This window comes from Neolamprologus brichardi, chromosome 5 (genome assembly GCF_056152115.1).
Source record: "Neolamprologus brichardi isolate AB-2024 chromosome 5, ASM5615211v1, whole genome shotgun sequence".
NCBI classification, from domain to species: domain Eukaryota; kingdom Metazoa; phylum Chordata; class Actinopteri; order Cichliformes; family Cichlidae; genus Neolamprologus; species Neolamprologus brichardi.
The window spans coordinates 5,392,584-5,418,559 of record NC_142108.1 but is presented as its reverse complement, the minus strand read 5'-3'; the positions used below and the strand labels follow the sequence as shown (position 1 = coordinate 5,418,559).

General features: G+C 40.2%; 1 protein-coding gene across 1 annotated transcript; it reads right to left on the bottom strand.

Annotated features, from left to right (window-relative positions):
• Positions 1-5,184: 5,184 nt before the first annotated feature.
• mdfic2 (MyoD family inhibitor domain containing 2) lies at positions 5,185-12,148 on the bottom strand. Its single transcript, XM_087841263.1, has 3 exons — positions 12,061-12,148; positions 8,260-8,481; positions 5,185-5,441 (listed from the first exon to the last, which is right to left on the bottom strand). The coding sequence occupies exons 1-3, from the start codon at positions 12,146-12,148 to the stop codon at positions 5,185-5,187; spliced, it is 567 nt and encodes a 188-aa protein (XP_087697389.1).
• Between the last annotated feature and the right edge of the window lie 13,828 nt (positions 12,149-25,976).

Genomic DNA, 25,976 nt, shown 5'->3' with positions numbered 1-25,976 from the left:
GGACTTAATCTTGAAGAACGCCACATAAGATGCTGACAAACCCGCTGTTTGAAATAAAAACCCTCTAAACACATGGCATTAATATTTAATGGTGCTGCTTCCTCAGGAGGCCACTCTGGGCTGCAGCGCTGTGTCTGAAGGGAGATGGTATTAGTGCTGTGTGCTCAGGAGGAAGAGCAGCTTCACACTAATGAAGCGATCAGGGCCCGAACTCTGCGAAGAAACCTCATATCCGATTAGTGAGCAGAGATGCATGTAAACATGGCGAAGCAGCACGCGATTAGATCACTTTGCTAATGCGAGTCTTGTGTCACTAAACACAACAGCAGAGCGGCACGCGGCGTTTGAAGTGTTTTGTTAGCAACAACCCATTTCACATTTAATCATTTCAGCGTTTTTGTTTCTTTTTGACCCTCTTCCCAGCTGTTTTGATTTAAGCCAGGAACTAGAGGAGCACTATGCAAGCTAATGGGTTAACAGTATCCTCTGAGTGACCATTAAGGTGCACGCATGTGTTGCGCAGCAGTGAAAACCACCTGACCTTGTCCACATCCGCTCGGCCGGGATGGGACGGCATTTGAACCTGGCCAGTAAAGGACAGGCCATTTGGATGTTATTAAAAAACATTAGAGTTCCTAAAGCCCGCACAACTCCCAGAGCCATCAGGTAATTTGAAAGAGATCCAGTGAGTTTAAGATGTGCAGATGTTTTCGCTTTAAAACTGGCATCTGTTTATGCAGACGCGCTTTATGTTAGAAAAGCCACAAAGGACCTCCAATAGGTTTTATGGAGCAGTATGAGCTAGAGCACTCAGCTCTGTAATTGTGCTGCACCAGGTAATGAGAAAATTGGTCACAAGCAGTGCTCCCTGTAGATGTAACCCGCAACATGCAATTTTGCACAGCATGTGCAGTATCTACTTTTATTTGTCTGCGCGGTGCCGTCTGAGGCCCTGCGCAGCTTTTAGGAGGTCAAACATAGTCACATGGTTTAGAGCCTAATTCTCATCAGAGGACTTATTCTATCTAAAAATACAACACATTTGAGCTTTAAACAAAACCTTTCAAGGAGAGCGCATGAAACGGGTGATGAAAAGTAATTTTTTTTTTTAGATTTGTGGCACGGGAATATAAATGCAAGCAGTATCATGTAAATAAAGGAGCAACATTTAATTCCCTCTTCTTTAAAAAAAAAAGGGGGGGGGGGGGGAAGCTCCTTTTCGTCATGTCTTAGCATTCAATGCTAAAAAATAAAAAATGAAATAAAAAAAATCTGGAACATTTTCAAAGTGTTTCAGTCTGGTTTTGCAAACATAAAACAGCCTCCCGGAGGTGCAGATGAATGCACACTAATCCTTGTTTGTACTCTGCGACTAAAGAACAACTTTCAGCAAAACAATTAAAGTATTATATTAAAAAAAAGAAATCTGGAGGATTTGTGTTATTATCTGTGTAGTTGCTCTGACCTGGTTTTAATATTACCAGTCAATCAAGTCTTGGCTTCTATGAAGAGTGTTCCTATGCTACTTTAATCTTATTGACCAATACTGTACCTAACACATCGTTAGCAATGTTTTGGGTACAGCTTTAATTCATGCAGAAGAGTTGCTGATAAATGCACTGCAACATTTTATATTTTGTCTTTAAAAGTAATCTCCTTGTGCTGCTGTCTCTTATTAAGCTGTGAGTCATGAAAACTTGAACTTTTATTAGAAATGAAATCAACCGGTATAATCTCCATGGTAGTAGTAGTAGCGTGGTAAGCATTAGTAACACAGATTGTAGACTGGAGAAATCAGTGCTGGAATACGCTAATGTTCAAGGATCAGAGGATTCAGGTCTTTGTGTCCTTGTCTGCATTGCTTTTAATGTGAGTGAACATGTAAGTTCTCTTCAGACAGGAGTTTATTGAATTTTGTCGCCATGTTATGTGTCCTCTGTGGGTTTGGTGTGACCTCATCAGTTTAGCTCATGCTTTTGGTATTCAGGCTTTACCAAATGTCACATTGAGGTTATTTTTTTTCTTTTTTTTCTTTTGCAGATGCAGTTACAGAGAAGGCTCTTTTGAAATCCGCTCTGTCAGGTTGCCAGAAAATCCTCAAAATAGTGCTCGTAATGCCCAGCATCGTGTGAGTTAACAGCGATGTGATGAGTGACCTAAACACTGTTCACACCCGTGTCATTCAGTCATCGTTGCTAAACTGCTGTTTGTAATGTTTAAGTAGAGCTCATCAGGTGATTCTTGTGTGATTATTAATCCAAACTAAGCTAAAGTTAACTATTTAAGTGTTCATCTCAAAGTTAAGGTTATGAGTTTCGAAAGAAAGAAAAAGCAAATACAAGACTAAAGTAAATTCAAATTTTGAGGCGTATAATAACTTAAAAATTTAGAAGATGATGAGTAAGGAAGAATAGAGCTTTTAACCAAGATCCTCAAACAGTGTTGCTGTTTTTAATGCTCGTAACTAGAAAGCTCTTCAAGGTCAGAAAGTACCACATGCATTTGGTTGGTTACCTACAGCATCTCATAACTGTCAACATGTTTTCACTCCCAAAGGGTAACATTTTACGCTAGGTGACAAATCGTCGGTATATTACGCTTCCGGGCACCAAACACGTCCCTATATTACAACATCGGAAAAATGAGTAAACATGAGAACCATTTGGAATGAATCTACACATGTAGATTTGTTTTACTTAAATTGATTTGGAAAACACTACTAACGTCATTAAAGTGCTGGTTAAGGTTACAGATAAGGTTCCGGTTAGGGCTGGAATACATGGCTCGAACGTGTATTACCGTGGGAGCGTTATTCTACTGGATTTCATCCATAACCCGGCACGTAGCATTAGAACGCAAAAGGTGACCTTTCGCGTTCCTCAGGAACGCCTCGGGACTTGACAAACCATCAGCATATTACGCCTCGGGAGTGAGAACGGGCTGCAACTGTACAATTAACTTTACAGTTTACAAGTCATGGTTATTTTGACCATTTACATCAACAACTTTATTAAATTCAAACATGTTTTCATTAACGTAAGATGTACAAAAAAATCACTTTGGGAACAAAAAAAATATTCAAGTGAAATTGATACAAAGAAAATTTGCCATGAAACTGTAACCAAGCAGCATTAATACTGTATGATTAGCTAACTAAGACATTACCTGGTACATGACTCTGTCCTTCAGCTATGACGCTTAGACTCATAAACACTGTCTGAAGTTGACTTCTGGGACACGTTCTGTACAGTGATCAGGGTGCAACAACTGCAAACATGACAATGAAAGGTCTTTCAAAGAGTCAGTCTCAGCACTGTACCAATATAGTACCATTACCATGGTGTGCAGCAGCAAAACAGGAGTGCTCTACAGTGGTCTTCTCGTTAGCAGAGTGAGATTACTCTGTCTTTATATGTAATGGGAGAAAACAAATGTTTGGTGCAGTAATTGAACATAATCCAGTAACACTGTGTTGTCTCCGTGCACTCACGCTGACCTCTTCGGGATAGATGATGATGCTTAGATGATGCTTAAGAACAATGTTGTCCTGTATACCGTTCTCACTGGCATAGCAGCTTTGCTCCTGTGTCCATTTCCCATAATGTGACAAGGACATATTTCAGACTGAAGTGATCCAAACAGTAATCTACCACTTGAGAGAACTGTCTTTGAGAACAGGGGTTGAGGGGAGTGACAAGGACAAGTGTTCTACAAATGCCATATCTAACAGCTCCTGTGTTTCCAGTGGCACTTGAACTGAAATAGGCACGCTCAACAGGGGACAGGCTTCAAGATTTTTTTTTTCCATACTTCAGAAAGACTATTGTGTTGAAGTTGGAGTGCTTGTTGGTGTGTCAGAGTGTGTATCAACAGAGCTGCAGTGGAATTTGCTGGCCTCAAGGCCGTTGAATTGTTTGTGATGCCGCTGCTGTCTTGCTGCATAGTGAATATACTGTAAAACTGAAATGCAGAACACTAAATTACTCATACTGTTAAGGCATTCACTCACACAGTATCTAGAGTAGGTGGTGATTTTTACTGCTATAATGTAAGGTTTTATAACAACTGACAAGAGGAGTTCAGAAATGATAATATTAATAATAATGTGGTTTAGCTAAATAGTTGAACCATGCCAATCATTATATGTGTTCCAGTCACTTCCACTGTCACAGGTGCATAAAATCAAGCATCTGCTTCCGGTAGAAACACTTGCCACGTGTGCAACAAATCCAGATGTGAATATACTGTCATGGTTATTTTGACCATTTACATCATCAGGTGAAAGTTTGGTTTAGGGGGATTATGGTGTGGGACTGTTTTTCAGGAATTGGGCTTTCGTTCCACTGGAAGGAACACTTAATGCTTCATCATACCTACATTTTGCACAGGAAAATATATTTACTCAACTAATACACAGACTTATTTGCCATAACTTAGAATCTGTTATTTCCTCATGAGTCCTAAAGACAGTAAAGCATCTTGTGTCATGTCTTATAACCCATCAGTAATCCACAATATTTATCTTTAGTTCTGCCCCAGAGTAAAGTAAATGGATTACTTTTAACCTGACTATTGAAGTTTTATTCATCTGTATGAGCAAAAGCATTCCCGGTCTTTTTATTCTCAGAAAAAAGTGCAAATTTGAAATTAGAGCTTTTACGGGCATGCTGTAGCTTCAAAATAAATGCTAAAGCTAGCTTGTCAGTTTCAAAAGGTTTCCCATCCCTTTTGTCTCAGACTTGGAAAACAGGACACTAAGAAGGAAAAAAGTATGTAATTGCTGAAGAGTTATTGAAGTACTATTGTTAAATAAAATGAAATAAAAGTGAAAGTCTCTCTTTTTTTCTATTTAAATCCACTGGTATAGTGTAAAAAAAGAGGTCAAATGTCAAAAATTATATCTTTGCCCAAGTACTTATGTACCTGACTGGATATTAGATCTTATCTAATACTTAAATATTTAAAGAAGTGGAACAGGCAGTCTCCATTGTACACAAGTCTTGTCATATCTTTAGGAGACATAAACAGAAGCACAGATAAATAATGCATATGTTTATTATCATTGTAATATCACACTGGTATTTATTTGTGTTTTAGCCCTTAGAAATCCTCCACGTCACACTGAACCGTCACATGTTTAATGGTAAGTTTCTGCTTTTATTGGTGAATATTAAGAGTTTCCTACTAGTGATAACAAATTTCCGAAACCTCCATAGCCAGCTCCAGGCAGTCGCTTGCATCATGACAGGACCCAAACACACCACAATCCAAATCTATGTATGAGTCATCATCACTGCTGGATGCAGCCTCCGCTGTGGTAATGACGTGTTTGTAGCTGGGGCAGCAGTGATTGGCGAGTCCTTTGCAGGAGTCAGGTAGCATGTGGATCATATCGTAGAACCGACAGAAGAGACAGTTCAAGACAATTCCTGCACAGTCAACTGAGGGAGACACACATGATCAGGAAAATAATGTACTCAGTAGTGTGTTTTTTTTCTTCTTTTAAATCAATATACATTTTTTTGTCTTTATAAAGGGCTGCAACCCCTTCACACTTTTACAATGACCTGTTTGAAATAATGCGTGATAGATAGCGTTTAAATTATATCTCGGGACATAAATCATCCCTGCTCCTATAAGAGCTGGGTTTCACTTGTATCTTATAAGATTTTAAAAGCCCCCTTTCCTTCCTTTATACATGCATAATTTAAGAAATCATGCCTCGCTCCCTCACAGAGAGACAAGCAGGAAAGCTGTTTGGAGACATAATCAATTACCAGAAGTCTCTCTTGTATACTTTGCCAGGAGCACTTCCAACGTGCGTTGTGGTTACAGTGAGACAATGCTATGTGTCTTTCCAGCATGCTTTGCCAAATGGTTCCCCCATGGGTGCTATGAAGTGTGAGATCATCAAATGACACTGACCATGAGCAGACAGTTACTCACTGAAGAGTGTCACAGGAGCGACCTTATGACTTGCGCTGCAGAGAATTCAGAGAAGGTATACCCTCTGCAAGGCTTCACTGTTCTCCTAAGCTTTTATATAAATATGTGGAGGTTTCAATCTGATCTTAGTTCAAGTACATGTTGGAGAAGACAGGTTGTGGGTCTGTCTCATTCCTGTGAACTAATTCTTAATGTCATTTCTTCAAATTTGGACTCAGAATTCACAAAATCTGGTTATAGTTCAAAATTAGACTTGTTACACTAATGACACAAATCTAAAAAGATAAAATGATGAAGGGATATTTTATATCAAAGAGGTGAAAGAGCAACTCTGCTTTGGCAATATATAATATAGACCAGCGGTCCCCAACCTTTTTTGCGCCACAGACCGATTTATGTTCGACAATATTTTCATGGACTGGCCTTTAAGGTGTCCCAGTGGATAAATACAACAAAATAAAACTAGTACTGGTGCAAAAAAAGAAGATTTATTCATAACGCACGAGCAAAGACGCAGGGAAACCGTGTTAATGATAAAAACGATTAAAAAAATAACGATAAAAACCCTGAAAACCATAAATTTCACACCCGACCCTCAACTCTCACGGCCCGGTACCAAACGACTGACGGATCGGTACCAGTCCATGGCCCGGGGGTTGGGGATCGCTGATATAGACTGTTTTGCATAATCAATATTGAACATCAAAACTCGGGAAGAGAAAAATACATTGTACTTTTAATCTCATACTGAACTGGTGACACTAATCTTGGGTGCCCACTGTTGTTGCTGCTAGTTTCATTTTGTCTGTGAATCGTCTACATTAGCTTATTTGGTCTACATCTACAGCTTTACAACAAACAACCTCGTGTCAACCTAAATGAGAACAACTCTTGTGAATGGATAAGATGCAACATATGAGCAAACTACATGTATTTCATCATCATATCCTTTTAATATGGTAGGAAGTAGAAATGGGTCCAAGTTATATCTGTGTATGTAGTGCTACAGCTTTGTAACTGTGGTCAGTTGCTGTCAGCATGCAACTGAATGGGGTCAAGCTGGTATCTATAATCAATAATATGGTGAGTAACTGTGATAACTTTGTAATTTTTAACTCAGCAAAGACCACAAATCACAAAATTAAACAGAAATTCATGGGCACTACTTTCAGAGTCCAGCCATAACCTCATAGATTTGAGGCTAAAGTTCATAATTGCTCCACACAGTGCAATGTAGTTGCAGCAGGATGGCAGTTTAATTACAAAATGATAAAGGCGCTCGGCAGGCTTTTATAGAGGAATGTAACCTGAGTACAGTTTAGATGTGTTGCAGATGGGCTGTGCTCATTGGCTAATTCACACTTATTTGCAACATGTTGGCAATCTGTCTGTGTTTATAAATTCTTGCAATGCTTCCATTTATTTCTCTGGGTCTTGGAGTTTGAGCTGCATCTGTGCTGCCTCCTGTTGTTCCTTCACTTTAAGCATTTGCGTATTTCTTTGGAGTGCTTCATCAAACATTACACGCAAACCATTATTTTTCTGTGACACTTGAAGCTTGCACACGATCTCTTGATGTGCACGGTCTTTGTCGGCCTGACGGAAAGTGATTGCAATCATCCGAGACAGACTGCAATTGTATGGAGACAAGTTGCCTCTCACCAGGTGACATGTGCAATTGCCCTGAGATTGAAAGTGATCGTCCAGAGGTTGAAGGTGTTGAACGTTCATCCTCTGGGCGACCAGTTGGTCATCTCGACTGCTTGTAATCACTTGTGAGACGTTTACTCTAGTGTGTCTGCGTCTACATGACAAGAGCCACATCTTTTCTCATTGTCAATAAATAAAAAGACATTCTTCTATTTCCTTGCATATTAAACCATATTTAAGACAGTGGTTATCGTTACAACATTACCATTTTATTTAATTTTTTTAGTTTAAAAGAATTGCATCAGAACATAAACAGTCTGTGTTGTAATCAGTTATGCATCTGGATCTGAAGTAGTGATACTTGTGGCCTTTTTTTGCATTAATCTTTCTCTTTTTTGCTGCAGTTTGAGTTTCTAAATTATTCAGACATTTTCATAATTGATTGTATTAACTATATTTAAGCATTCTCACAGCATAGTAAGACATAAAGCTTGCAATTTGTCATTTTCATAATTATCCTGCATATTAATCATTTATTTCAACAGCAGAAAAGCTGTATTTGGATAAAAAGTTAATTTCAAAACAATTTTAATGACGTCTCGAGAAAAGAAGTGGCACTGAAGACAGACTTAAACAGTAAAGTGAAGTACTGGTGTCATTTACCTCCTGTGTTGCTTTGCTGCGAGGAGGAAAGAGAGTCTGTGCTGTATGTTTCTGCAGAGGAGGATCTCCGTAGGTACATTTTCAAAGAGAAAAGAGGGGCAGCGGAGCCGTCACGCTCTCTAGACAGCTTAGCCTTGGTGTCTCTGCTTGTCTCCCCAGGCTCCATTTCTGTAGAGGTATCAAGTCTCCAGCTGCTGACTTGAACCTCACTTTCGATTCTTTCTGTCGAATAGATGAAATGTTAAACAAATGAATCCTACAGTAAAGAATCAACAAACAACATCTACTGTAGTCTTTGAAATAAGTACTGGAGTACTGGAGATGTCCCAAAATCAAGTATATGTGCAAGAGTACAGAGAGCAGAGGTAACTGGTTCCACTGGTTTGCAGGTAATCTTGTGTAAAGCTGCTGATAGTACTTTAGGGTGGTGAACAGTAGGGGCATCACTCTAATGTCCATCCATCGATCCATTCTCAACCGCTTATCCTTTTCAGGGTTGGGGGGGGGCTGGAGCCTATCCCAGCTGTTGCAGGGCTAACACATAGACACAGACAACCATTTGCACTCACATTCACACCTATGGACAATTTAGAGTTTCCAATTAACCTATCCCCACAAACTGCATGTTATTGGACTGTGGGAGGAAGCCGGAGTACCCGGAGGGAATCCACGCAAACACGGGGAGAACATGCAAACTGCACACAGAAAGACCCCGGCCTGATGGTGGAATTGAACTCAGGATCTTCTTGCTAACCACCGTGCTGCCTAAAGTCCATACACTAATCGTGAATGGTGATACAGGAAACTAGCGTAGGTTAGCTTTAGCAGGGTTAGCTCATTTGCCCCATCCTTTCCCTACACACACAAACTTCAAAACAAAGCACCTAAATCCTTGTAAAATCTACAACTTCTCACTATCACATTTATTTTCCTTTTTGTAGAGATTTTGGCCTATCAGTTTGAACTGGCCTTCAGAACTAGCAGGCTATTTCCACACTATTTTCTTTTTCTGTGCAGAGCTAGCTAAAAATTAGCATACGTAAGACTAGAACGAGAATTAAAAAATGGGGAGATGTTCTTCTGGACCTTTGTAGTTATGGTCACAGGATAGCCAAGAGTGAACAGAAGTAGAGCTGGAGCCATAAAAATGTAATGTTGCAGAAGTAAGTGGCGAGTTTTACTACTTTTTCAAGGGGATCAAGAAGTTAAGGTAAGAGATATAGTTTATATGGTCTAGTGTTAGGGATGTCACAGTATTTTGCAGCATTTTAAACATCAAACAAGGAGCAGTAAATTCTAAAAGAGCAGCCACCTTAAACCAAAACAGCTTAGTATATATGCATGTAGGCTTCTGTTTTTGATTTCATTAATGCTCTTAAGTCTGCTGTAGTTATAATTTGGAAATAGGTGTCATAATAAGTATGTATCGAACAATACAACATTTTTTATTTATTTTATCAACTTTTCTTCTGACGACGTCTGTGTTGAGCGCTCAGTGAATCTGCGTTCGACTACTCCGCCTAGGCGAAGTAGACAGTGCACTACTTCGCCTGCACTGTCGAATGCAGATCCACTGAGCGCAGCGCAAGCTAGCAAGACAGAAGCTAAGCTCGTTGCAACATCGCAACCGCCTCAACGCTAGACGAAATTGAACCTCCCCCATCCTCATTCAGATCTGGTGTTTGGAACTATCTTGGGTTTCATGTGAAGCATGACCCTGATGGTAAGTGCGTCATGGACAAAAGTAAAACAGTATGTCAGATGTGCCACGCAATGCTCAATTGGTGGGAACTAGTGCATTAGCGCAGTTAGCTTGTTAACGTGTTTACGCTGTCCAGCCCCACGCACGGGGCGATCCGTGGTAGCTCGTTAACAGAGATTTGCTGCGTTATGGCGTTAATGTCATTTTAACGAGCTTAACGCTGACAGCACTAGTGGGAACACAACGAATATCACTGCACATTTACGCCGACATCATCCTAGTGCAAAGACAAGTGGAAGCAGACAAAAACAACAAGCACGCATGCTACAAACTTTACCCGAGTCATTTAGACAGCCGTTAGCACATGATTCTCCTTATGGGGACCTGATATGTTTAATATGCTGCTGAGAATATAGCCCAGAAGAAGCGTATAGTATAGCTTTTATTTTGGAAAGAGACATTTCTCTGTAATAAACTCTCTTTTCCACAGATGAGTGATTTCTCGATCAGATAGATTTTTTTTATTTTTATTTTGTTGTTTCAGCAACATTACATTTAAAAACCGTACTTTTGAGTTAAAATATACATTTATAATTTTAATAAATGACAAATTAAAAAGGCATGAACATTTTTTGTATCGAAAAAATATCGAACCGTGACACCAAATTATCGAACCGAACCATGAATTTTGTGTATCGTTGCACCCCTAATATATATATATATATATATATATATATATATATATATATATATATATATATATATATATACACACATATATGCCATCAGTCACAGAAAATCTGCATCCTGATAAGCACAAGTAAAGACATTACTGATGTTGTGTAAACTGTGCATTTTTGGAAATCCAGTAATTAGGAGATTTGTAAATGATTTCAGTACATTTCAATAATAGAAAGTTACCACGCATCTTTGTGGATCAACTCTTGCATTGAACTCTCAGCAAGAGAGTAAATAAGTGATAAACATAACTGGAAATAAAAAAAGAAACACTGCTGGCCATATCCCATTCTGACAGCTGACACAATGAAAAGATAAAAACATATCTAGCCTGTGCTGGTAGTTCCCAGAAAAGTGTGGAATTTCTGGAATGAAGGGGTTGTTATTGTTAATTAATACGTTAATTAATACAGATAATAATGAATTACTCTGCTGGCAGCAGACTGTTTACTTTTTCACCACCTATTCCGAATGAAATATTCACCACTCCTTTCTGTGTTTTACTTAAGATTTAATGCCCGATGATTTATTAATTTTTGAGAGTGAATAAAATGTATTTGTTTTCCCTAAATTCTCGAAGAAGAGATAAAAATGGACATTGCTCAGGGCCGCATTGTCCATTTTTAAGATTTTATTAGTTTAAAAAACAACTGCTCCCGTCAAATAACAGAGTTAAACATGGTGTCTCGTGTTATCATCTTTTGTCAGCGTGCGAGACTCTTTTATGTCTCATTAGAATTGTTTGTGTTTTTACATGTCATGTCTCCGTGATTAAATGAGAAGTGAAGAAGGCAAGGATTGCTATTTGAAGTACAAGTTAAAATAAACTTGTTTGAGCTGAGAATGAGCATGATGCTCTCGGGTTATCAAATGAATTAGGTAAGAAGTGCAGCTGGTCTATGCCCATGACCATTAACTGATAGAGAAATAAGGCCTGGAGGCATACTATGCATTTTTCAGGTTTTGTTCCAGTGTTTCACTGAGCCGCGCTCACTCATTAGACACCACAGTTGCTCCGAGCAGTGGGTCTGAAGATAATTTTACTTCATGTTTAAAATCTAAATGCAAACTGGAAGTATACAACAAAAATCGTCTACAGACTATAAAGAATGCATGTAAGCAAGCAACTAACAAAGAACAGTAGATGATTTGAAAACAGGGGGTTTGTTGGGGAAATCATTCTCAAACTGTTCTACTGTTCACAGTCACTAAAGTCAAATAACTGCACAAGGCAAGCAAAGTGATGGAACAATAAGGATGGCACTGGCTATCTCAGATCATCACAACAGAGATTTATAAGAGACGTGACAACTCCAAAGTGACACTGAGCTGTTTTTCTACAAACCTAATCTACAACTCACCTCCTTTAACCCATGTGGAGTTCTCCTCACCACCGTTTACACTCCCTTTGCCTTTTGCATCAGCTCTCAGCGTTGTTTCATCTGCCATCTGGTCCATTGCATCACAGATGAAAAATGCATTTAGTATGACAAACCTGATTATCTCAAGCCAAAAATATGTGGCTGCACACAACTGAGGCTAACGTGGCTTAATGTCTAACACAGTGTTACCGCAACTCACCGTCTTCGTGCGCTGGTCCGCTCTTGGGATTGGGTCGTCACGCGGCCAGCTGCAACATAGTCTTCTTGTCCAGGATGCGGAGGCAGCTGTTTACATCGGCAAAGCGTAGCGCACCCAAGACAGATCATCCCTTTTGCAATGCACAGCGTCCATTTGGCCTGCTGCCTGCTGGGCTGTAAGGCTCTCCAATATTCCAGTGACGCTGGCAAAAATACCCACTGGAGATCTGCTCCTATCAAAACATCACTGGGACAAAGTCAGCAACATTTTATTAGTTTGAGTTATTTCCCTCTACAAAGTGATAATGAAGCAAAATGCAAGTGCAGAGGATCACATAATCAAAGGAAATATCACATTAAAACTATAATTCCCCATTCAAATGCATTATTAAGCAATCAGGACACACAATAAAGAGATTTTATAATGTTATAGTAATAATGTGAGAGAGAAAAAACCCCCAGCTACATTAGAACAGAATGGCAAGACAGGCTAACTCAGTCCCTCCTTCGAAGCTGGGCACATATGCATGAGGCAGCGAGTTCTGTTTTGTTTGTTGTTGGGGCAAAACATGTGGTAAAGCATGGATAAGGAGCTGCATTCAAATTTCTCCGAATACAAGCCAACCAATTTAGTCTAATTAGGCTCAACACTAGAGTTGCATTTTAATAGACGCCCCGCTGTGTTTGCATATGTTTAGAGAACAAGAGTCATGCTAATTGAAAAATTAAGATGTGAGAGTATTTGTCTACCGAGCTCCCACTATGCTGCACTCAGTGCAAATATAACTCCTGAAGAGTTTTCTAGTGCCTTCTTTCTTCTTCCACCTCTCGTTTGCTTTGTGCTGTGACGATGATACGATGTGACAGACAAAAGACTAATCGAGATTGTGCTCTCGTGCTCTTCAAAAAGCATACAGTGACAGTGTGACAACACCATACTTCCACTCTTTGGGCTTGTTGTTTCTCGGTGACGCGGCAGGTTTTATTTCGCTGGTCAACGTCAATCATGCAGCCAGAGAGGTTCCGGGGGTTACGTGGTTAATTTGACTCCCATTGAAATGTGCTCTCTGTGAAATGAGCTGCTCTGCCCTGCATCTGCAGAGAAGCCACTGTAGCTGACACCCCACCCTATTAGAGCCTTCCCTAATGCTGAGCCAAGTGACAGTGTGCGATCAGGTTCAGGTACAAATTTGTTATGTCCAAGTGACAGCTTTCTGACCTCATTTGCTGCACTTAAAGTCTACTCCATTATTTACAGTTGCTAAAGTTAGTAGAACCAATACTCACCCACACCCTTCTTGACGTAGATTCATTGTTACTGTGTTTATACTGATAAGCCATGGCATTAAAGCCATGGTTATAGTTCCCTTTCGTGCCACCAAACTGCTCTGGGACATCTTTAGTTGTCTTGTAGTTTCAGGTATTGGGATGCTGCCTTGGATCCTATGTGTGCTGTGGGAGATCACATGGATTGGACCTGTTCCTCCACATCCCCCTGATGCCTGAAAGGACTGGAATAAGTGGAGGTTGGCAGACGTCAATAGGGTGGATTTGTTGTTATGCCACTGAGTTTTTACCAGTTTGGTGCTTGGTTTGGAGCAATAGTAGCAGAGGTAACTGGTTAGGTAACTTGGCAGCACTTGAAAGTAACCTCCACATACAACATTTGCTACCATAGGTTCCTCATAGTGTAATAACAGAACATCGCAAGCTCATAAATGACCACTTTACCAGTGGCTGACTGGTGTATATGCTGTTTGTGGTTTACCAGTGGTTGAGTTGTTAAGTGGTAAACAGGGAAATTATGCTATAAATAAGACTTTTCTTAAGGAGACAGTTGGGAAAAAAAGTACCCTCAAAGGGTAACAAACTCTTCATTACAAGTGCTGATACATTGGGGGAATTTTAGGTGTTTATTCAGAGTAGAGTAGACAGGAAATTGGAGAGAGAGGGGTTTTGGCAGACCTGAACCCAGGCAGCTGTGGTAAGGAGCATGAGCTCTGGTACATGAGTCAGGTAACCAACAATTCCTTCTTATTAACTTCCTTTTAGTCACTGGGTAGTTGGGACAAATCAACACAACTTAAAACAAACAGATTGATTTAGGTTAGAGTAGATGAACCTTAAAATTGACCCAGTCAAAACAAAATATCTATCACGTTAATGCTTAAGAACTAGCCAGTATGCCATTAGTGTCTAATTACAGCCTAAAAGCTAACGTCACAGTGGTTCTGAGAGCTGGAATGAATTGTTGCAACTTTAATAAACAAACTGTGGTTGTTGTACTCAGCCCTAAAAACCTTGGAAACACAGTGTCTAACCAGTCACTCTGAATGGCTTTACCTCGGCCTCCAGTAACACTTTGAGAAATCTAAAACTAGAAACAACCTGTCTCAGAGTGATACTGAAAACTAGTCCATGCATTTATTAATTGCTATTGTAATTCGTTATTAGTGGTTTATCCTAAAAATTCCCTCAAAAGTCTTCAGTTGATTTAAAATACTGCAGGGACTAAAAAGAGAACACGTATTTCCCCCATATTGGCTTCTCTTGATTGGCTCTCTGTTAAATCCAGAACCAAATAAAAATCCTTCTCACATACAAGGCTTTGAATGATCAGGCCCCATCTTATCTTCAAGACCTTATAGTACTGCATCACCCCAAATAAACTACTTTGTCCTCAGACTGCAGGTTTACTTGTGGTTCCTAGGATATTTAAAAGTAGGATGGGAGGCAGAGCCTTCAGCTGTCAGCTCCCAGTTTTGGGAGACAGACACCCTTTCTACTTTTAAGATTATGTTTAAAATACATTTTAAGCCTAATCTATACACACAACTTTAAATCATTATCATTATTAAACCTTGGCTCTTTTTCACAGTGTATCTTTTGTCCGGTCTTCCTATCCTCACCCCCAACCGGTCACGGCAGATGGCTCCCCCCTCCGTGAGCCTGGTTCTGTTAAAAAGGGAGTTTTCTCCCCACTGTTGCCAGGTGGTTGCTCGTAGAGTTTGTCTGATTGTTGGGGTTTTCTCTGTTAAAGCGCCTTTATAATAGGCGACTGTTGATGTGAGTTAGTGCTTTATAAATACAACTGAATTCAAATGTTATTGAAAAATGTGTAAATGCAGTTTTTGTTAGAAAATCTTTCTTTTTTCTAATGATATTGATCTCTTGATTTCCAATATGTCATAAGTACCTGATCACTGGTTGGTGGTACCTTACTTTACTGCAGTGTGATTCAGCCACATGGGAAGCATTTTTGCTCTAATTCCATCTCACCCAGATCACCTTGTAAGGGCAGTGCAACATTTCCTCCGTGCTTGTGTGTGGCTCCGCCAGGTGTTTCATGGAATTGTATCAGGACTTGATTTTCTTGTCCTCTCTCTCTTTTTTCCGGTTTTAGTTAAATGTCTTTATTTTGTTGAACATGCTGCCAGTGCAGAGGTCCCCTTTGCCCCTTAATGAGTCCCATGGAGAGTAAGTGTCATAGTTGGCTCTGGTGATGAGAGCAGACTCCCATGTCACCTTGAGGCTTGGCTAACACAAAGGAAAGAAGACACTTGATGTCATATTCCCTCTCTCCATTTTAAAGTGGGTAATCCTGGTGTGCTGGGATTACTCTTATGGGCAGATGTCACTGTCCTCCCAGAGATAAAAGGTGAGAATATAAGCGATGACAGATGAAAAAACAAACAGTTGGGGTGCTTGGTTTATGCTGTATGACGAGATAATGGGTGTTTTTGTTTGAATGCATATCAGATAATAATATAAAGATATTATTATATTATTAATATATAGTTATTGATATATTTTTAAAGAAAAAACTGACTGAGGTGTGTTAATGTTGCACATATTTAACATGCTGTAATATACTATTACCTATTAGCCAAAGATGCTGTAAAAATAGCTTGTTTATAGATGACCACCTGTCTAAATTTGCTCGTGGATCGTCACCTTTTTTTTTTAATCTAAAATATTCAGTTTGTTCTGAACCACTTAAAGAGATGTACCTTAAAGCAGATCTCACCTTGTGTTCTCCCGGGAGTGTTTTCTCCTCAGCCCATTAAGAGCACAATAATTCATTTTCGAGATCGTTTTGCTCTAATTGAACACGTCTGTTATATTCAATTCTTTCAACATCTTTAAGGACACCTGCCTACCTTTATGACAGTCGAGAGTGAGGGGGGAGGAACCCCTGCTGCTCGTCACAGAGGGAAGAAATCAGTTTCCAAATTAAGATTTCAGATAAATGACCTTACAAAGTAAAGGAAATCAAAGAAATATGGGAACGGGGTAAATTGGATTCCTTGGCGTCTAACAGTATATGACTTAAACCAACTGGGGATTCTCACCACAGTGGAGGAATTGAGCATTTCCTAAGGCAACGGAACCACCTGGGACCTCCTGATGATCCATGGGGTGTTCGTAAAAAGCCTGGAAGTTATTCAACCCACTAAAAGGCTAAATAGATTTTTTTTCTATTAACATTTAGGCCGTATTGCTCTGATTTCAGGGCTTCTATACTGGTTTCAGGCAATCTATTTCATTTTACTCAGTCAATATTCTGTATTTAATTTGCATAGCTTTGGTTTGATCACAATGGATACCAACAAGGATGCTAACAAAGCTAAACAGACTGCTTTTATTCATATCAAACACGTTTATCACAATAATATAAATAACAATAATAATATGAGAATATAAATATCTTTAGCACTAAAAAAGAAAAATCCACCATTTTTCAGATTTACTGAATTTCACCTGTCATCTGTATCTATGTGATACATGGAAACATTCATCGCAGGTGCTGCCTTTTGTTCGTGAATGTGGGGGGGTTTTTTTAAGTAGAAGGAAAATAGGGTTGCACTTTATGGTGCACTAATAAGACTATACTGAGATTACATAAAATTAGATCTAACATGTTCTTTATATGCCAGGAAACAACTGGATACCTAAATTAAACTACTTATGGTACCATTACATAAAATGTACTGCCCTGTTCCAAAAACAAATAAGAGCAACTACCAAACTAAAGAGAAAAATGCAATAAGGGCAGCTTTATGTAATGAACCTGGAGGTAAATGACTTTGATGACACTGTATTGCTGTTTAACGCCATCCAAAATCAGGGAAATCCACTTATGCTGGCAAGTTTTTGGATCACGAGCTGCCCACTGTGCTACAAATTTCAATTTCAGGCATGACGCTATGCTTTGAGACTTCTTCGAATTATTCATTGTTAGTGTATTTGCTTGTAAGGCTGTGCGTCTGTTCATAAATGTTAGCCAACTCTTCACCCAGTGATGCAGGTCTTTGTTGTAGTGGTACCAAAGGTTCCTAAGTTAGCCTCACAAGTACAACCTGTCTCGCTCGGTTACGAAGGTAATAACGAAACAGAAAATAATCACATTCATTCTGGCATAAATGATGATTAACCTGAGCTTTAAGTACACGCTGACACTGAACAAATAAAATGAACACTCTTTGCTGCTTCACACATGCGTCATGAGAAATACCCATTATTACGGACCAATTTGCTCCCCCAGATAATCAATGTTGGCACCGACTCAAGCCCCGCTCCACAGGCTAAATGCTTGAATTGATCATTGACGCTTTCTCACCAATAAGCCGTTTAAAATGAATAATTGGGTGGGGCTAAGAGAAGCCCGGGTCCTTGCTATTGCTATTAGTGTAATGATGATATGACATCAGACGTTTTCTGTAAAGCATTGTCTTGTTGTTATTGGGCAAGACAGATTATGATTGGGTTTAGTCAGTGCACGTTATGAGATGCTCCTTAAGTAGCATTCATAAAGCAAAGCTCCTCGCTGTGTCAGAGTGATAATAAGGGGAGTGATTCATATATACTTTAGGAGTCAAGGGGTGCACCGCGTTAGACCTGTATTTTCTTTTATTTGTCCTTGCTGTTTTGGCTCATGGATCTCGTGCTTGCTTTGTCCTGCCATACATCAGAAAGAGAGAGCTCCGTCTGGCAAGTCATTGATATGCCGGCTCTGTTTTTACGCATTGTCATTTTATCTTTCTCATTACTGTCAGTACTACAGACTCAGATGCATCTCATTACAAGGGAATTGGGACAAACATAAAATCAAGGCCTCCCCTCCTTTGACTTGGATATCTTTCAAACGCTCGAAGTAGATAACCGCCATGTTAGGTCCGCAACAGCTGTTAATGTTTTGTGATAATGCAGCTTTATTCCCACTGATATCTTGGTGTTTCTTTTGATGGCGTGTTAAAATGGAGAATTAATGTGAGTTCAAATGGGGCTGTTTTATCTGCGTCGTGCCTCCAGAATCCTGAAAGTGCACCTGTTCGGGCCAAACTCTTGCATGGCTTACACATGGCTACAATGTAATGAGAATGCACACGGACTCCCACTGACACACACACACGTGTTCCGGAACACTCTAGCATGCACGCATACAGCCTTTTATGTTGAATTGGCTCCAACTTGTGATGTCTTTTTATTTTTAGCCGGTCCTCCTTTTTCCCTGCCGGAGCCCCATGAAGTCTTTTCCATCTACAACTTAGTTCCTCAGCCAAATATTGACTTTAGTATCTGATTATTAAGCAATTTCCACAAAACTTCAAATTACTATCTGAACAATTATTTTAAAGACGTTACAAGACCCAGTAGACCCCCAAGGTCCTGAAACTGATTATGCAAAAAGATAATTGCTATGAAGATTTAAAAAGAATGAAATTGGTTTGACAAACCTATAAGTTGTTAACTACTGCTCAGCGCAAAAGAATACATTTGCTGACAAGGCCACAAAGAGCCGAAGCAGAGAGGAGGCTTTTCCCGTGTGCTCAGGTGGGCGGGAGGTATCGCTCCCTTTATTATCACAGCTAATGGCATTCCAGATCTGTCCTCAATTATACCGGATGAGATGAACTATTAATTAATAATTCTTCTGATAGATAAATTGTGCCATGTTCAGCAGATGTGCACTTCTGTGAGATGAGAGGAGGCACAGATGGAGCCTATTGACCAACAGTGGCCCCCTTTTTTGGGTCTGCCTTTATAGAGGTGCGAGCTTTATCTCAGCTTGACGTGTTGTTATGTTCCCCGTCCCCCCCGTTCTGCTTTAACTGCCCACGTACCATCAGCAGCCGTCCATGTTGCCCTGATTTACTGTGCGCAAAGCCAATGTTGCATAATTTGTGTTTCAAGAAAAGATATCAATCCTTCTTCACTTTGTGGAAAATGGTTATTTTTTTCCCCCCCTCCTCCCAGGTTAAACGTACACCGCCTGAAAAATGACACATCCTCAAAGTACTGTTGAGCAAAAGGTGAGTTGTATAATTTTCCCATAAGCTGGGAGCCTTTAAGTGTAGAAAGGAGAAATTATATGGCTGTGAATGGCTTCCTTAATAGTGATATCACTTCCTAGAACAAAAGAAGGTGGCTGCAGCGATGAGCTGGGGGGGAGTGCCGGATGCCGGCTCGATTGGCCATTTCCGTGGCTTCCATTAAGGTCAAGCACTGCGCCGCCGTGCGTGAGTGACAACACGGCCAAGACGGATGGAGCACTCTCCCACAAACCTCGTTAAGACTGAAATCACCGAAAAAATAATAGTTATTAAATTAATTGCAGTCATAATCTCGTAAAATATGTGTCAAAAAAATTATACGCGGTTCGATTAACACATAACATGGGTGTCAAATTTGTAATAAAACCCTGATCAATAAAACAATAACCATGTTGTTAAAAGCAGCCATTGAAAGGTGTTGCTGGCAGCGGGCTCCAGGGGTGAGCAACCCTTTTAATATAAACGGATTTCATCTTTCCACCGTGTCACCTAAATCACCTCAATGTTTGTGTATACAATTAAAATAAGATAATAAATTGCAGCAATGGATGGATTACCAACGCTCCCTCCGACCCCTATAGATCAGCCTTTGTCATTGGCCGAGAAAATGCATGTCTAACAATCTGTTGATTACAATGTGGTGTGTGCAGAGGCCCCTGTCGAGGGAGGGAGATGACTGTTGCAGGATACATTATTTTAACATATTGTTATGTTTAAATCGATAAGTTCTAAACGAGCGCTAACGACTGCTATTAATTAAACTTCCAGAATCTTTTATTATAAAAGTTAACACTTGTGCGCTTGATTTAATGAATGGTTTATTATTTCATTTTGTTGGCCCTCACCGTTATACCCCGACGACTGGTCTTTTATCTTGAGACGAAACGAGGCAAAGCTCGGTTTATTTGTGGTGCAGAAGAGAAGATAATGCATGATGTGGAGGCCGTTTGTTTTAAAGCCTCGGGGTAGTGACTATTTCTTGATATAGTTTGCCCGACTGTACCCCCCCCCCCCCCCCCCCACACACACACACACACACACAGACACACACACACACACAAAAACACACACCTTCTGTCTGCATATTTGGCCCTTGAGATATATTTTTTTATTTTTTTATCAGTGTGTTTATATGAAATCATTTGAGTGGGGATGTCAATTTAGAAATGAAATTGACTGTGCAAGAGAAGCGTTCAGATTGGAAATTAATGGTATAGCAATTAAAAACTTGGGAGTTACAGTATTTGGTAACAATTATGATAATGACTCTAGCTGGAGGTGTGAATTTCACAAGGGAAGGGTGGGGGTTGTTAACACGAGCGTCATGCAGGAAAGCTAGCAGTGGCAGCCTCGTACACTTTGCGTCCGACCACTTTCTTCTAATAGAGCAATGCCACTGAGAAAATATCTTAGCTTCTCCTCGGTAGGATGTGTTTTATTCCATTACCGAGCGCAGATAATCTGCCTTTTGTGATATTGCTGCAGGAAGCTCTTTGCTCTCAAGCTGCCACTGACGGAACGTGTCCTACATTGTGCTGCAGTAATAGAGTGGTTTATCAGCTCATGTTGAGAGTAGCTATAGGCTAAGTATGGTTGAGAGTCACAATTACCAACAGACACAACACGCTGTTTGTCTGCTCATGATTAATGTGCTGGATCAATGTGGGACGTTGCAAAGAAGCAGGGTGATGGAAGATTCCTGTGAGATTTTTTTTTCTTCTCCTCCTTCTCCCTGTTTTCCCTTTTTTTTTCTCCCCCCTACACAGACACAGACACACACACACTGCTATCAACCAAATTGGATGATCAGTGGGGGAATTCTCCCACTCTCTGGTGTTTTCGCTGTGGTTTGTAGATTTTGCCTTCAGGTTCGAAATTCACTCGGTTAGCTGTCCTTTATCCGAGGTTTTCTTCTTCTTCTTCTTCTTCTTTTTTCAATTGAGCATTAAGTCTGGGTCCAGATGGGGGGAAGCAGATGCCTTTTTTAGCCAGGAAATAGTGTTTACTCTACTTGTAGTCCCATGTCAGCTAGGAAAACCATAAATATCTGTCTAAAGAAGTCACTGTGGGCGGTGCGTGAGATCCGAGTTGCTCAGCAGGAAGATAATTTACCTTGAAGATCTAGAAAGTTGTATTTTGGGAAGGTGAGAAGACTGAGTCCAGTCATGCAGGTTAGCTTAGCTTAGTATAAGGAAACAGCTAGCCTAGCTCGATTTTCGTCCACAAATTAGATGGTTTGTGCAGCCCGGGTTCGTTCGTCCAGGCAGCCAAAGTATAGAGTGTTTGAACCATATCTACAAGCTGGCCAGAAACATGGACTGTAGACACGCTAATTTATTATTAATAAGGTCCCATTTTGAAGCCTCAAATTGAGCATTAGAGCAGTTGCCATCTTAGTGTTTTAAAGCCAAAAGTGAGTGATGTATATCAGCGGTCCCCAAACCCCGGGCCATGGACTGGTTTGTTTGGTACCGGGCCGCGTGAGTTGAGGCTCGAGTGTGAAATTTATGGTTTTCTGGGTTTTTATCGTTAGTTTTTAAATTTATCGTTAACTCATTTTCATTGGGTCTTTACCCGTGTGTTATGAATAAATCTTCTTTTTTAGGTACCCGTACTGGTTTTATTTTGTTCTATTTATCCGCGACACCTCAAAGGCCTTTCCGTGAAAGTATTGTCAGACATAAACCGGTTCGTGGCGCAAAAAAGGTTGGAGACCGCAGTGTATATGACTGAGAAACCAACAAACACTGCCTGCCTTTACAGTAGTTATTTGCATATCCTCCTTTACTGTCACTCTGTACACTTATAGGGACCAATGCATATAATATGAATGTCATCGATGACATGAATGAATGCCATTTAATAAGGCTTCAAATTAGTGGTTGAAACCTTAAACGGGGATCGGAAAGGTCAAATATTAAGATAGCAGAGGGATTTCTTCACATAGAGTTCAAACCAAACAGACTTCTTGTTGGAACCCGAAGAGTCGCCCTCTGCTGGCTGTTGGATATAACGCAGATTTAAAGCAGTTTGCATGGGCTTTGCTTTTTAGATAAATTAATTGTTCCATTTATATCAATTTATTTGTCAGAGAGAGCCACAGTCCAGGCTCTAAATGAACTATAATATTTGGCCCAGCACAGAAAACATTACTTGTTAATTAGTGAACTTAGAGGAAGTGCTGGTATATACACATTTTGTTAGGTTTGGAGCGAAGCAGGTTAGCAGTTTCCCGTCGTTTCCAGTCTTTATGAGAAGCTGAGCTCACTAGAACGTTGAATTATTTCTTTGATGACCACCACCTTTCGTTATGAAACTCTAATGTCATTCCACTGGGCATTCTGACTGTAGCTAAATTGCTTTGCCAGACTCAGAGCAGGCCATTAAATTGACTAGTACACTCATCTCAGATTTCAATAGCTTTCAAACAAAAGCCGATCGCTCAACGTGTATGTCTCCCACTGAAAACGCCAAAATGTGGTTTAAGTGCAAAGGCCAGTATTGCATACCAGAGGTTACTTTGCAAGATTTTATGGATAGGCCTGCCACACAGTATTTAGATCCCAGCCCTTTCATGGTTCAAACAAATTATAATGTAATATGCTTTTTGGACAGGGTCCAGTAAATGTATTTAAACGACATAGTATCCAGCCGTGTTCTTTGTTTTTTACCAGGATGCAGAACGCTGAGCCCCGAAGCCAGAGCTGAGAAAGAGAATTACCCATGAACTCCGGAGCAGATTCAGTGGTCAGTAATTGAATGAGTGAATCCCATTGTCCAATTACCCGCATTATCTGTGGATACTCCTCTCATTAAAAGGCTAGGGAGGAAGGAGAATAATTAAAAAGATTTGCAGCATGGGCTTTTAATGATGACGCTGCTTTTGCCTGATATACTCTCCAGGACCAGTGAGATCATGTGGGATTGAAGGCAGAGGAGTAGCCCCCTCCTCCGGGCCCTCCACCCTCGCTTCATCCCTCCCCTCCCTGTAGTGCCAGCTGGCTCCACTCTGACAGTGAGTGGGCTTCAGCCACAGCTCTGCAGGGGCAAACTCACACTGTGGCCCTGAGAACTCAGTCTGAAGCCACGCAGGCTTAGTGTCTCCCTCTAAATGTAAATACATGCTGAATATTAAAAAAAAAAACAACGCGGTACATTAAAAGAGTCAATGTGCCAAAGTGCATTGTAAACACTTGTAGTAGAGTGCTAAATTGCTGTTTGGCTGGTGGTGGTGCTGGCAGGTTTGACACATACCTGTGGTAGGAATGCCTTCGTCAGGTAGAAATTTCTTTGCACCATTAAGCTCGTGAGCGCTTGAAGAAATGCCCCCACCCTCCCCAACCTCTCCATCTCGTCTTCCACGATGCACGGCTTTAATTAGTGCAATCTCAATAAATAACTGCACCGCAATTTGTGAAGATCTTACGCCTGCAGGGACCTGCTTAGTTCAAGATGTTTTTTACCTCTTTCTCAAAGAGCACACCACGTGGTCAAGTGCGCCTTTGCGCCCTGATTTTTGTGCTGTAAACATACTTAAAGTGTTGAGAGCGGTTTCACATCTAAATAGAAGCTGTCCAAAACTTGCCACAGCTGACCGAATTTGGTCATATCGCCTCATTAAGATAACTCGTGAGTCTTTTTTCTTTTTTTTGTACTGCTTTACTTGAAATTTGATGTTTATGGAAGTTCTTAATTGGTGTAAATATTAGTCCAAATGTTTCCAGACAGCTGGTGTGGGTCAAGAGACTTTGGTCTGGAGAGAGCTGAGAGAGCCGTGTTTGATCATGTACAGGCAGTTTGATCATGTGGCTTTTTGGAGCAGGCCAGCTGACCGTCTGAATGCATGTGTCGCTGAGCTAAAATCAGAGCCAGAGCTCAGTACGGCTGAGATGATTCATTTAACCAGCTGCTGAGCTTTTTTCCACATGCGTGTTCTGGCATCAGCACGAAATATACAACAATGATTTAATAACATTCGAATTCTGATTTTGGCAACGAGGCTTATCGAGATGTTTGGTTTGGTCAAGATGCTGACATGTTTTATAAACATACTGAGAATATTCATTTATGATGAATCTCCAAATGAATTAGCACAGAGAACTTCTAGAACTACTGCAGGAACAGACTGTTTATTTCTGCTTATTTGAACTTGCTAATGCCTCACTGTTAAACCATTAAGTTTGTCTTGTTTTTTCTAATGTCAACTAACCGATAAAAATTAAAATAAAATTATTCTTGCAGCCATTATTGGAAATGTATCCAAAGCCTGATATACTGTAGCTACATGACCGCGCTATCGACCAAAGAACTGCGTATTGTGCCCTGATCCCGCACACTGAGATGCTACATTAATACACAGTCTTAAGTAAGCCCTGAAAATGCGGGAGGGATGTTTGCTGAAAAAGACTGGCTGCTCTGGGCTTTTTATGTATTTTAGATACTGGTCTCGATGGTGCTTCTGTTTCTTTGGGCATTGGCTGCTTTTTCACTCATTTTCAGTCCAGTCCTTGTACCTGATTCTTTTCAGAGAACATTATTAAGTAGCTCCCTTTTTTTAGCCGCTTAAACCTTTTTAATGATTTTTGTCACTAGCAACCTGGCACAAAACACACCTTTAATTCCTTCAATGGAATGAGGTAAAAAATATGGCATAGCAAACAGTTTGACAGGCATAAGTAGTACTTTTTAAAGTGTTTTAGTCCATTTTAGTGTTTTGCTGAAATACTTTCATATTTCATGGTGTGCAGTGTGTCCTTAAAGAAAGCTGAGGAAATAGAAAAGAAGACGTGGCAGTCCTAAAAATGTCCATAACAGAACCTGAGAGATGCATTTGGCCTTCAGCTGATTCATCTATTGCTCACCAAAGCCTCATTAGCAATGATCCCACTGGAAGGTTGGCTGTCATGAAGCCATTCTTAAGCAAGGGAAACTGAGAAAAAGAATTGGGTATGCCAAATCAACAAGAACCGGATGGAAATCAGTGACAAACGGCCTTAAATAGAGTGATTAACCCAAATTTGACATTTTTGATTAAATAACTCATCAATATGTGGGAAAGGTACAACAGTGAGTCTACAGCTGTCTGTAAGACACGCTGGAGGCTGCGTCATGGTTTAGGGCTGCATTTCAGCCAGTGGTGTTGGGAATCTTATCAGAATTGATGAAATTATAAATTCAATTTTAATTTAATCGCACATTTAATTGGTGATGATGGTTCCAGATATACTGCCTTTGCAGTAAAAGCATGCCTAGATAGAAAAACACACAATGGAAGACTGTCAGTCATGGATTGGTCTCGCCAGAGATTGAACCTCAAGAGTATTGAAGCAGTGCTGGATCATCTTGGCAGAAAACAGAAAAACA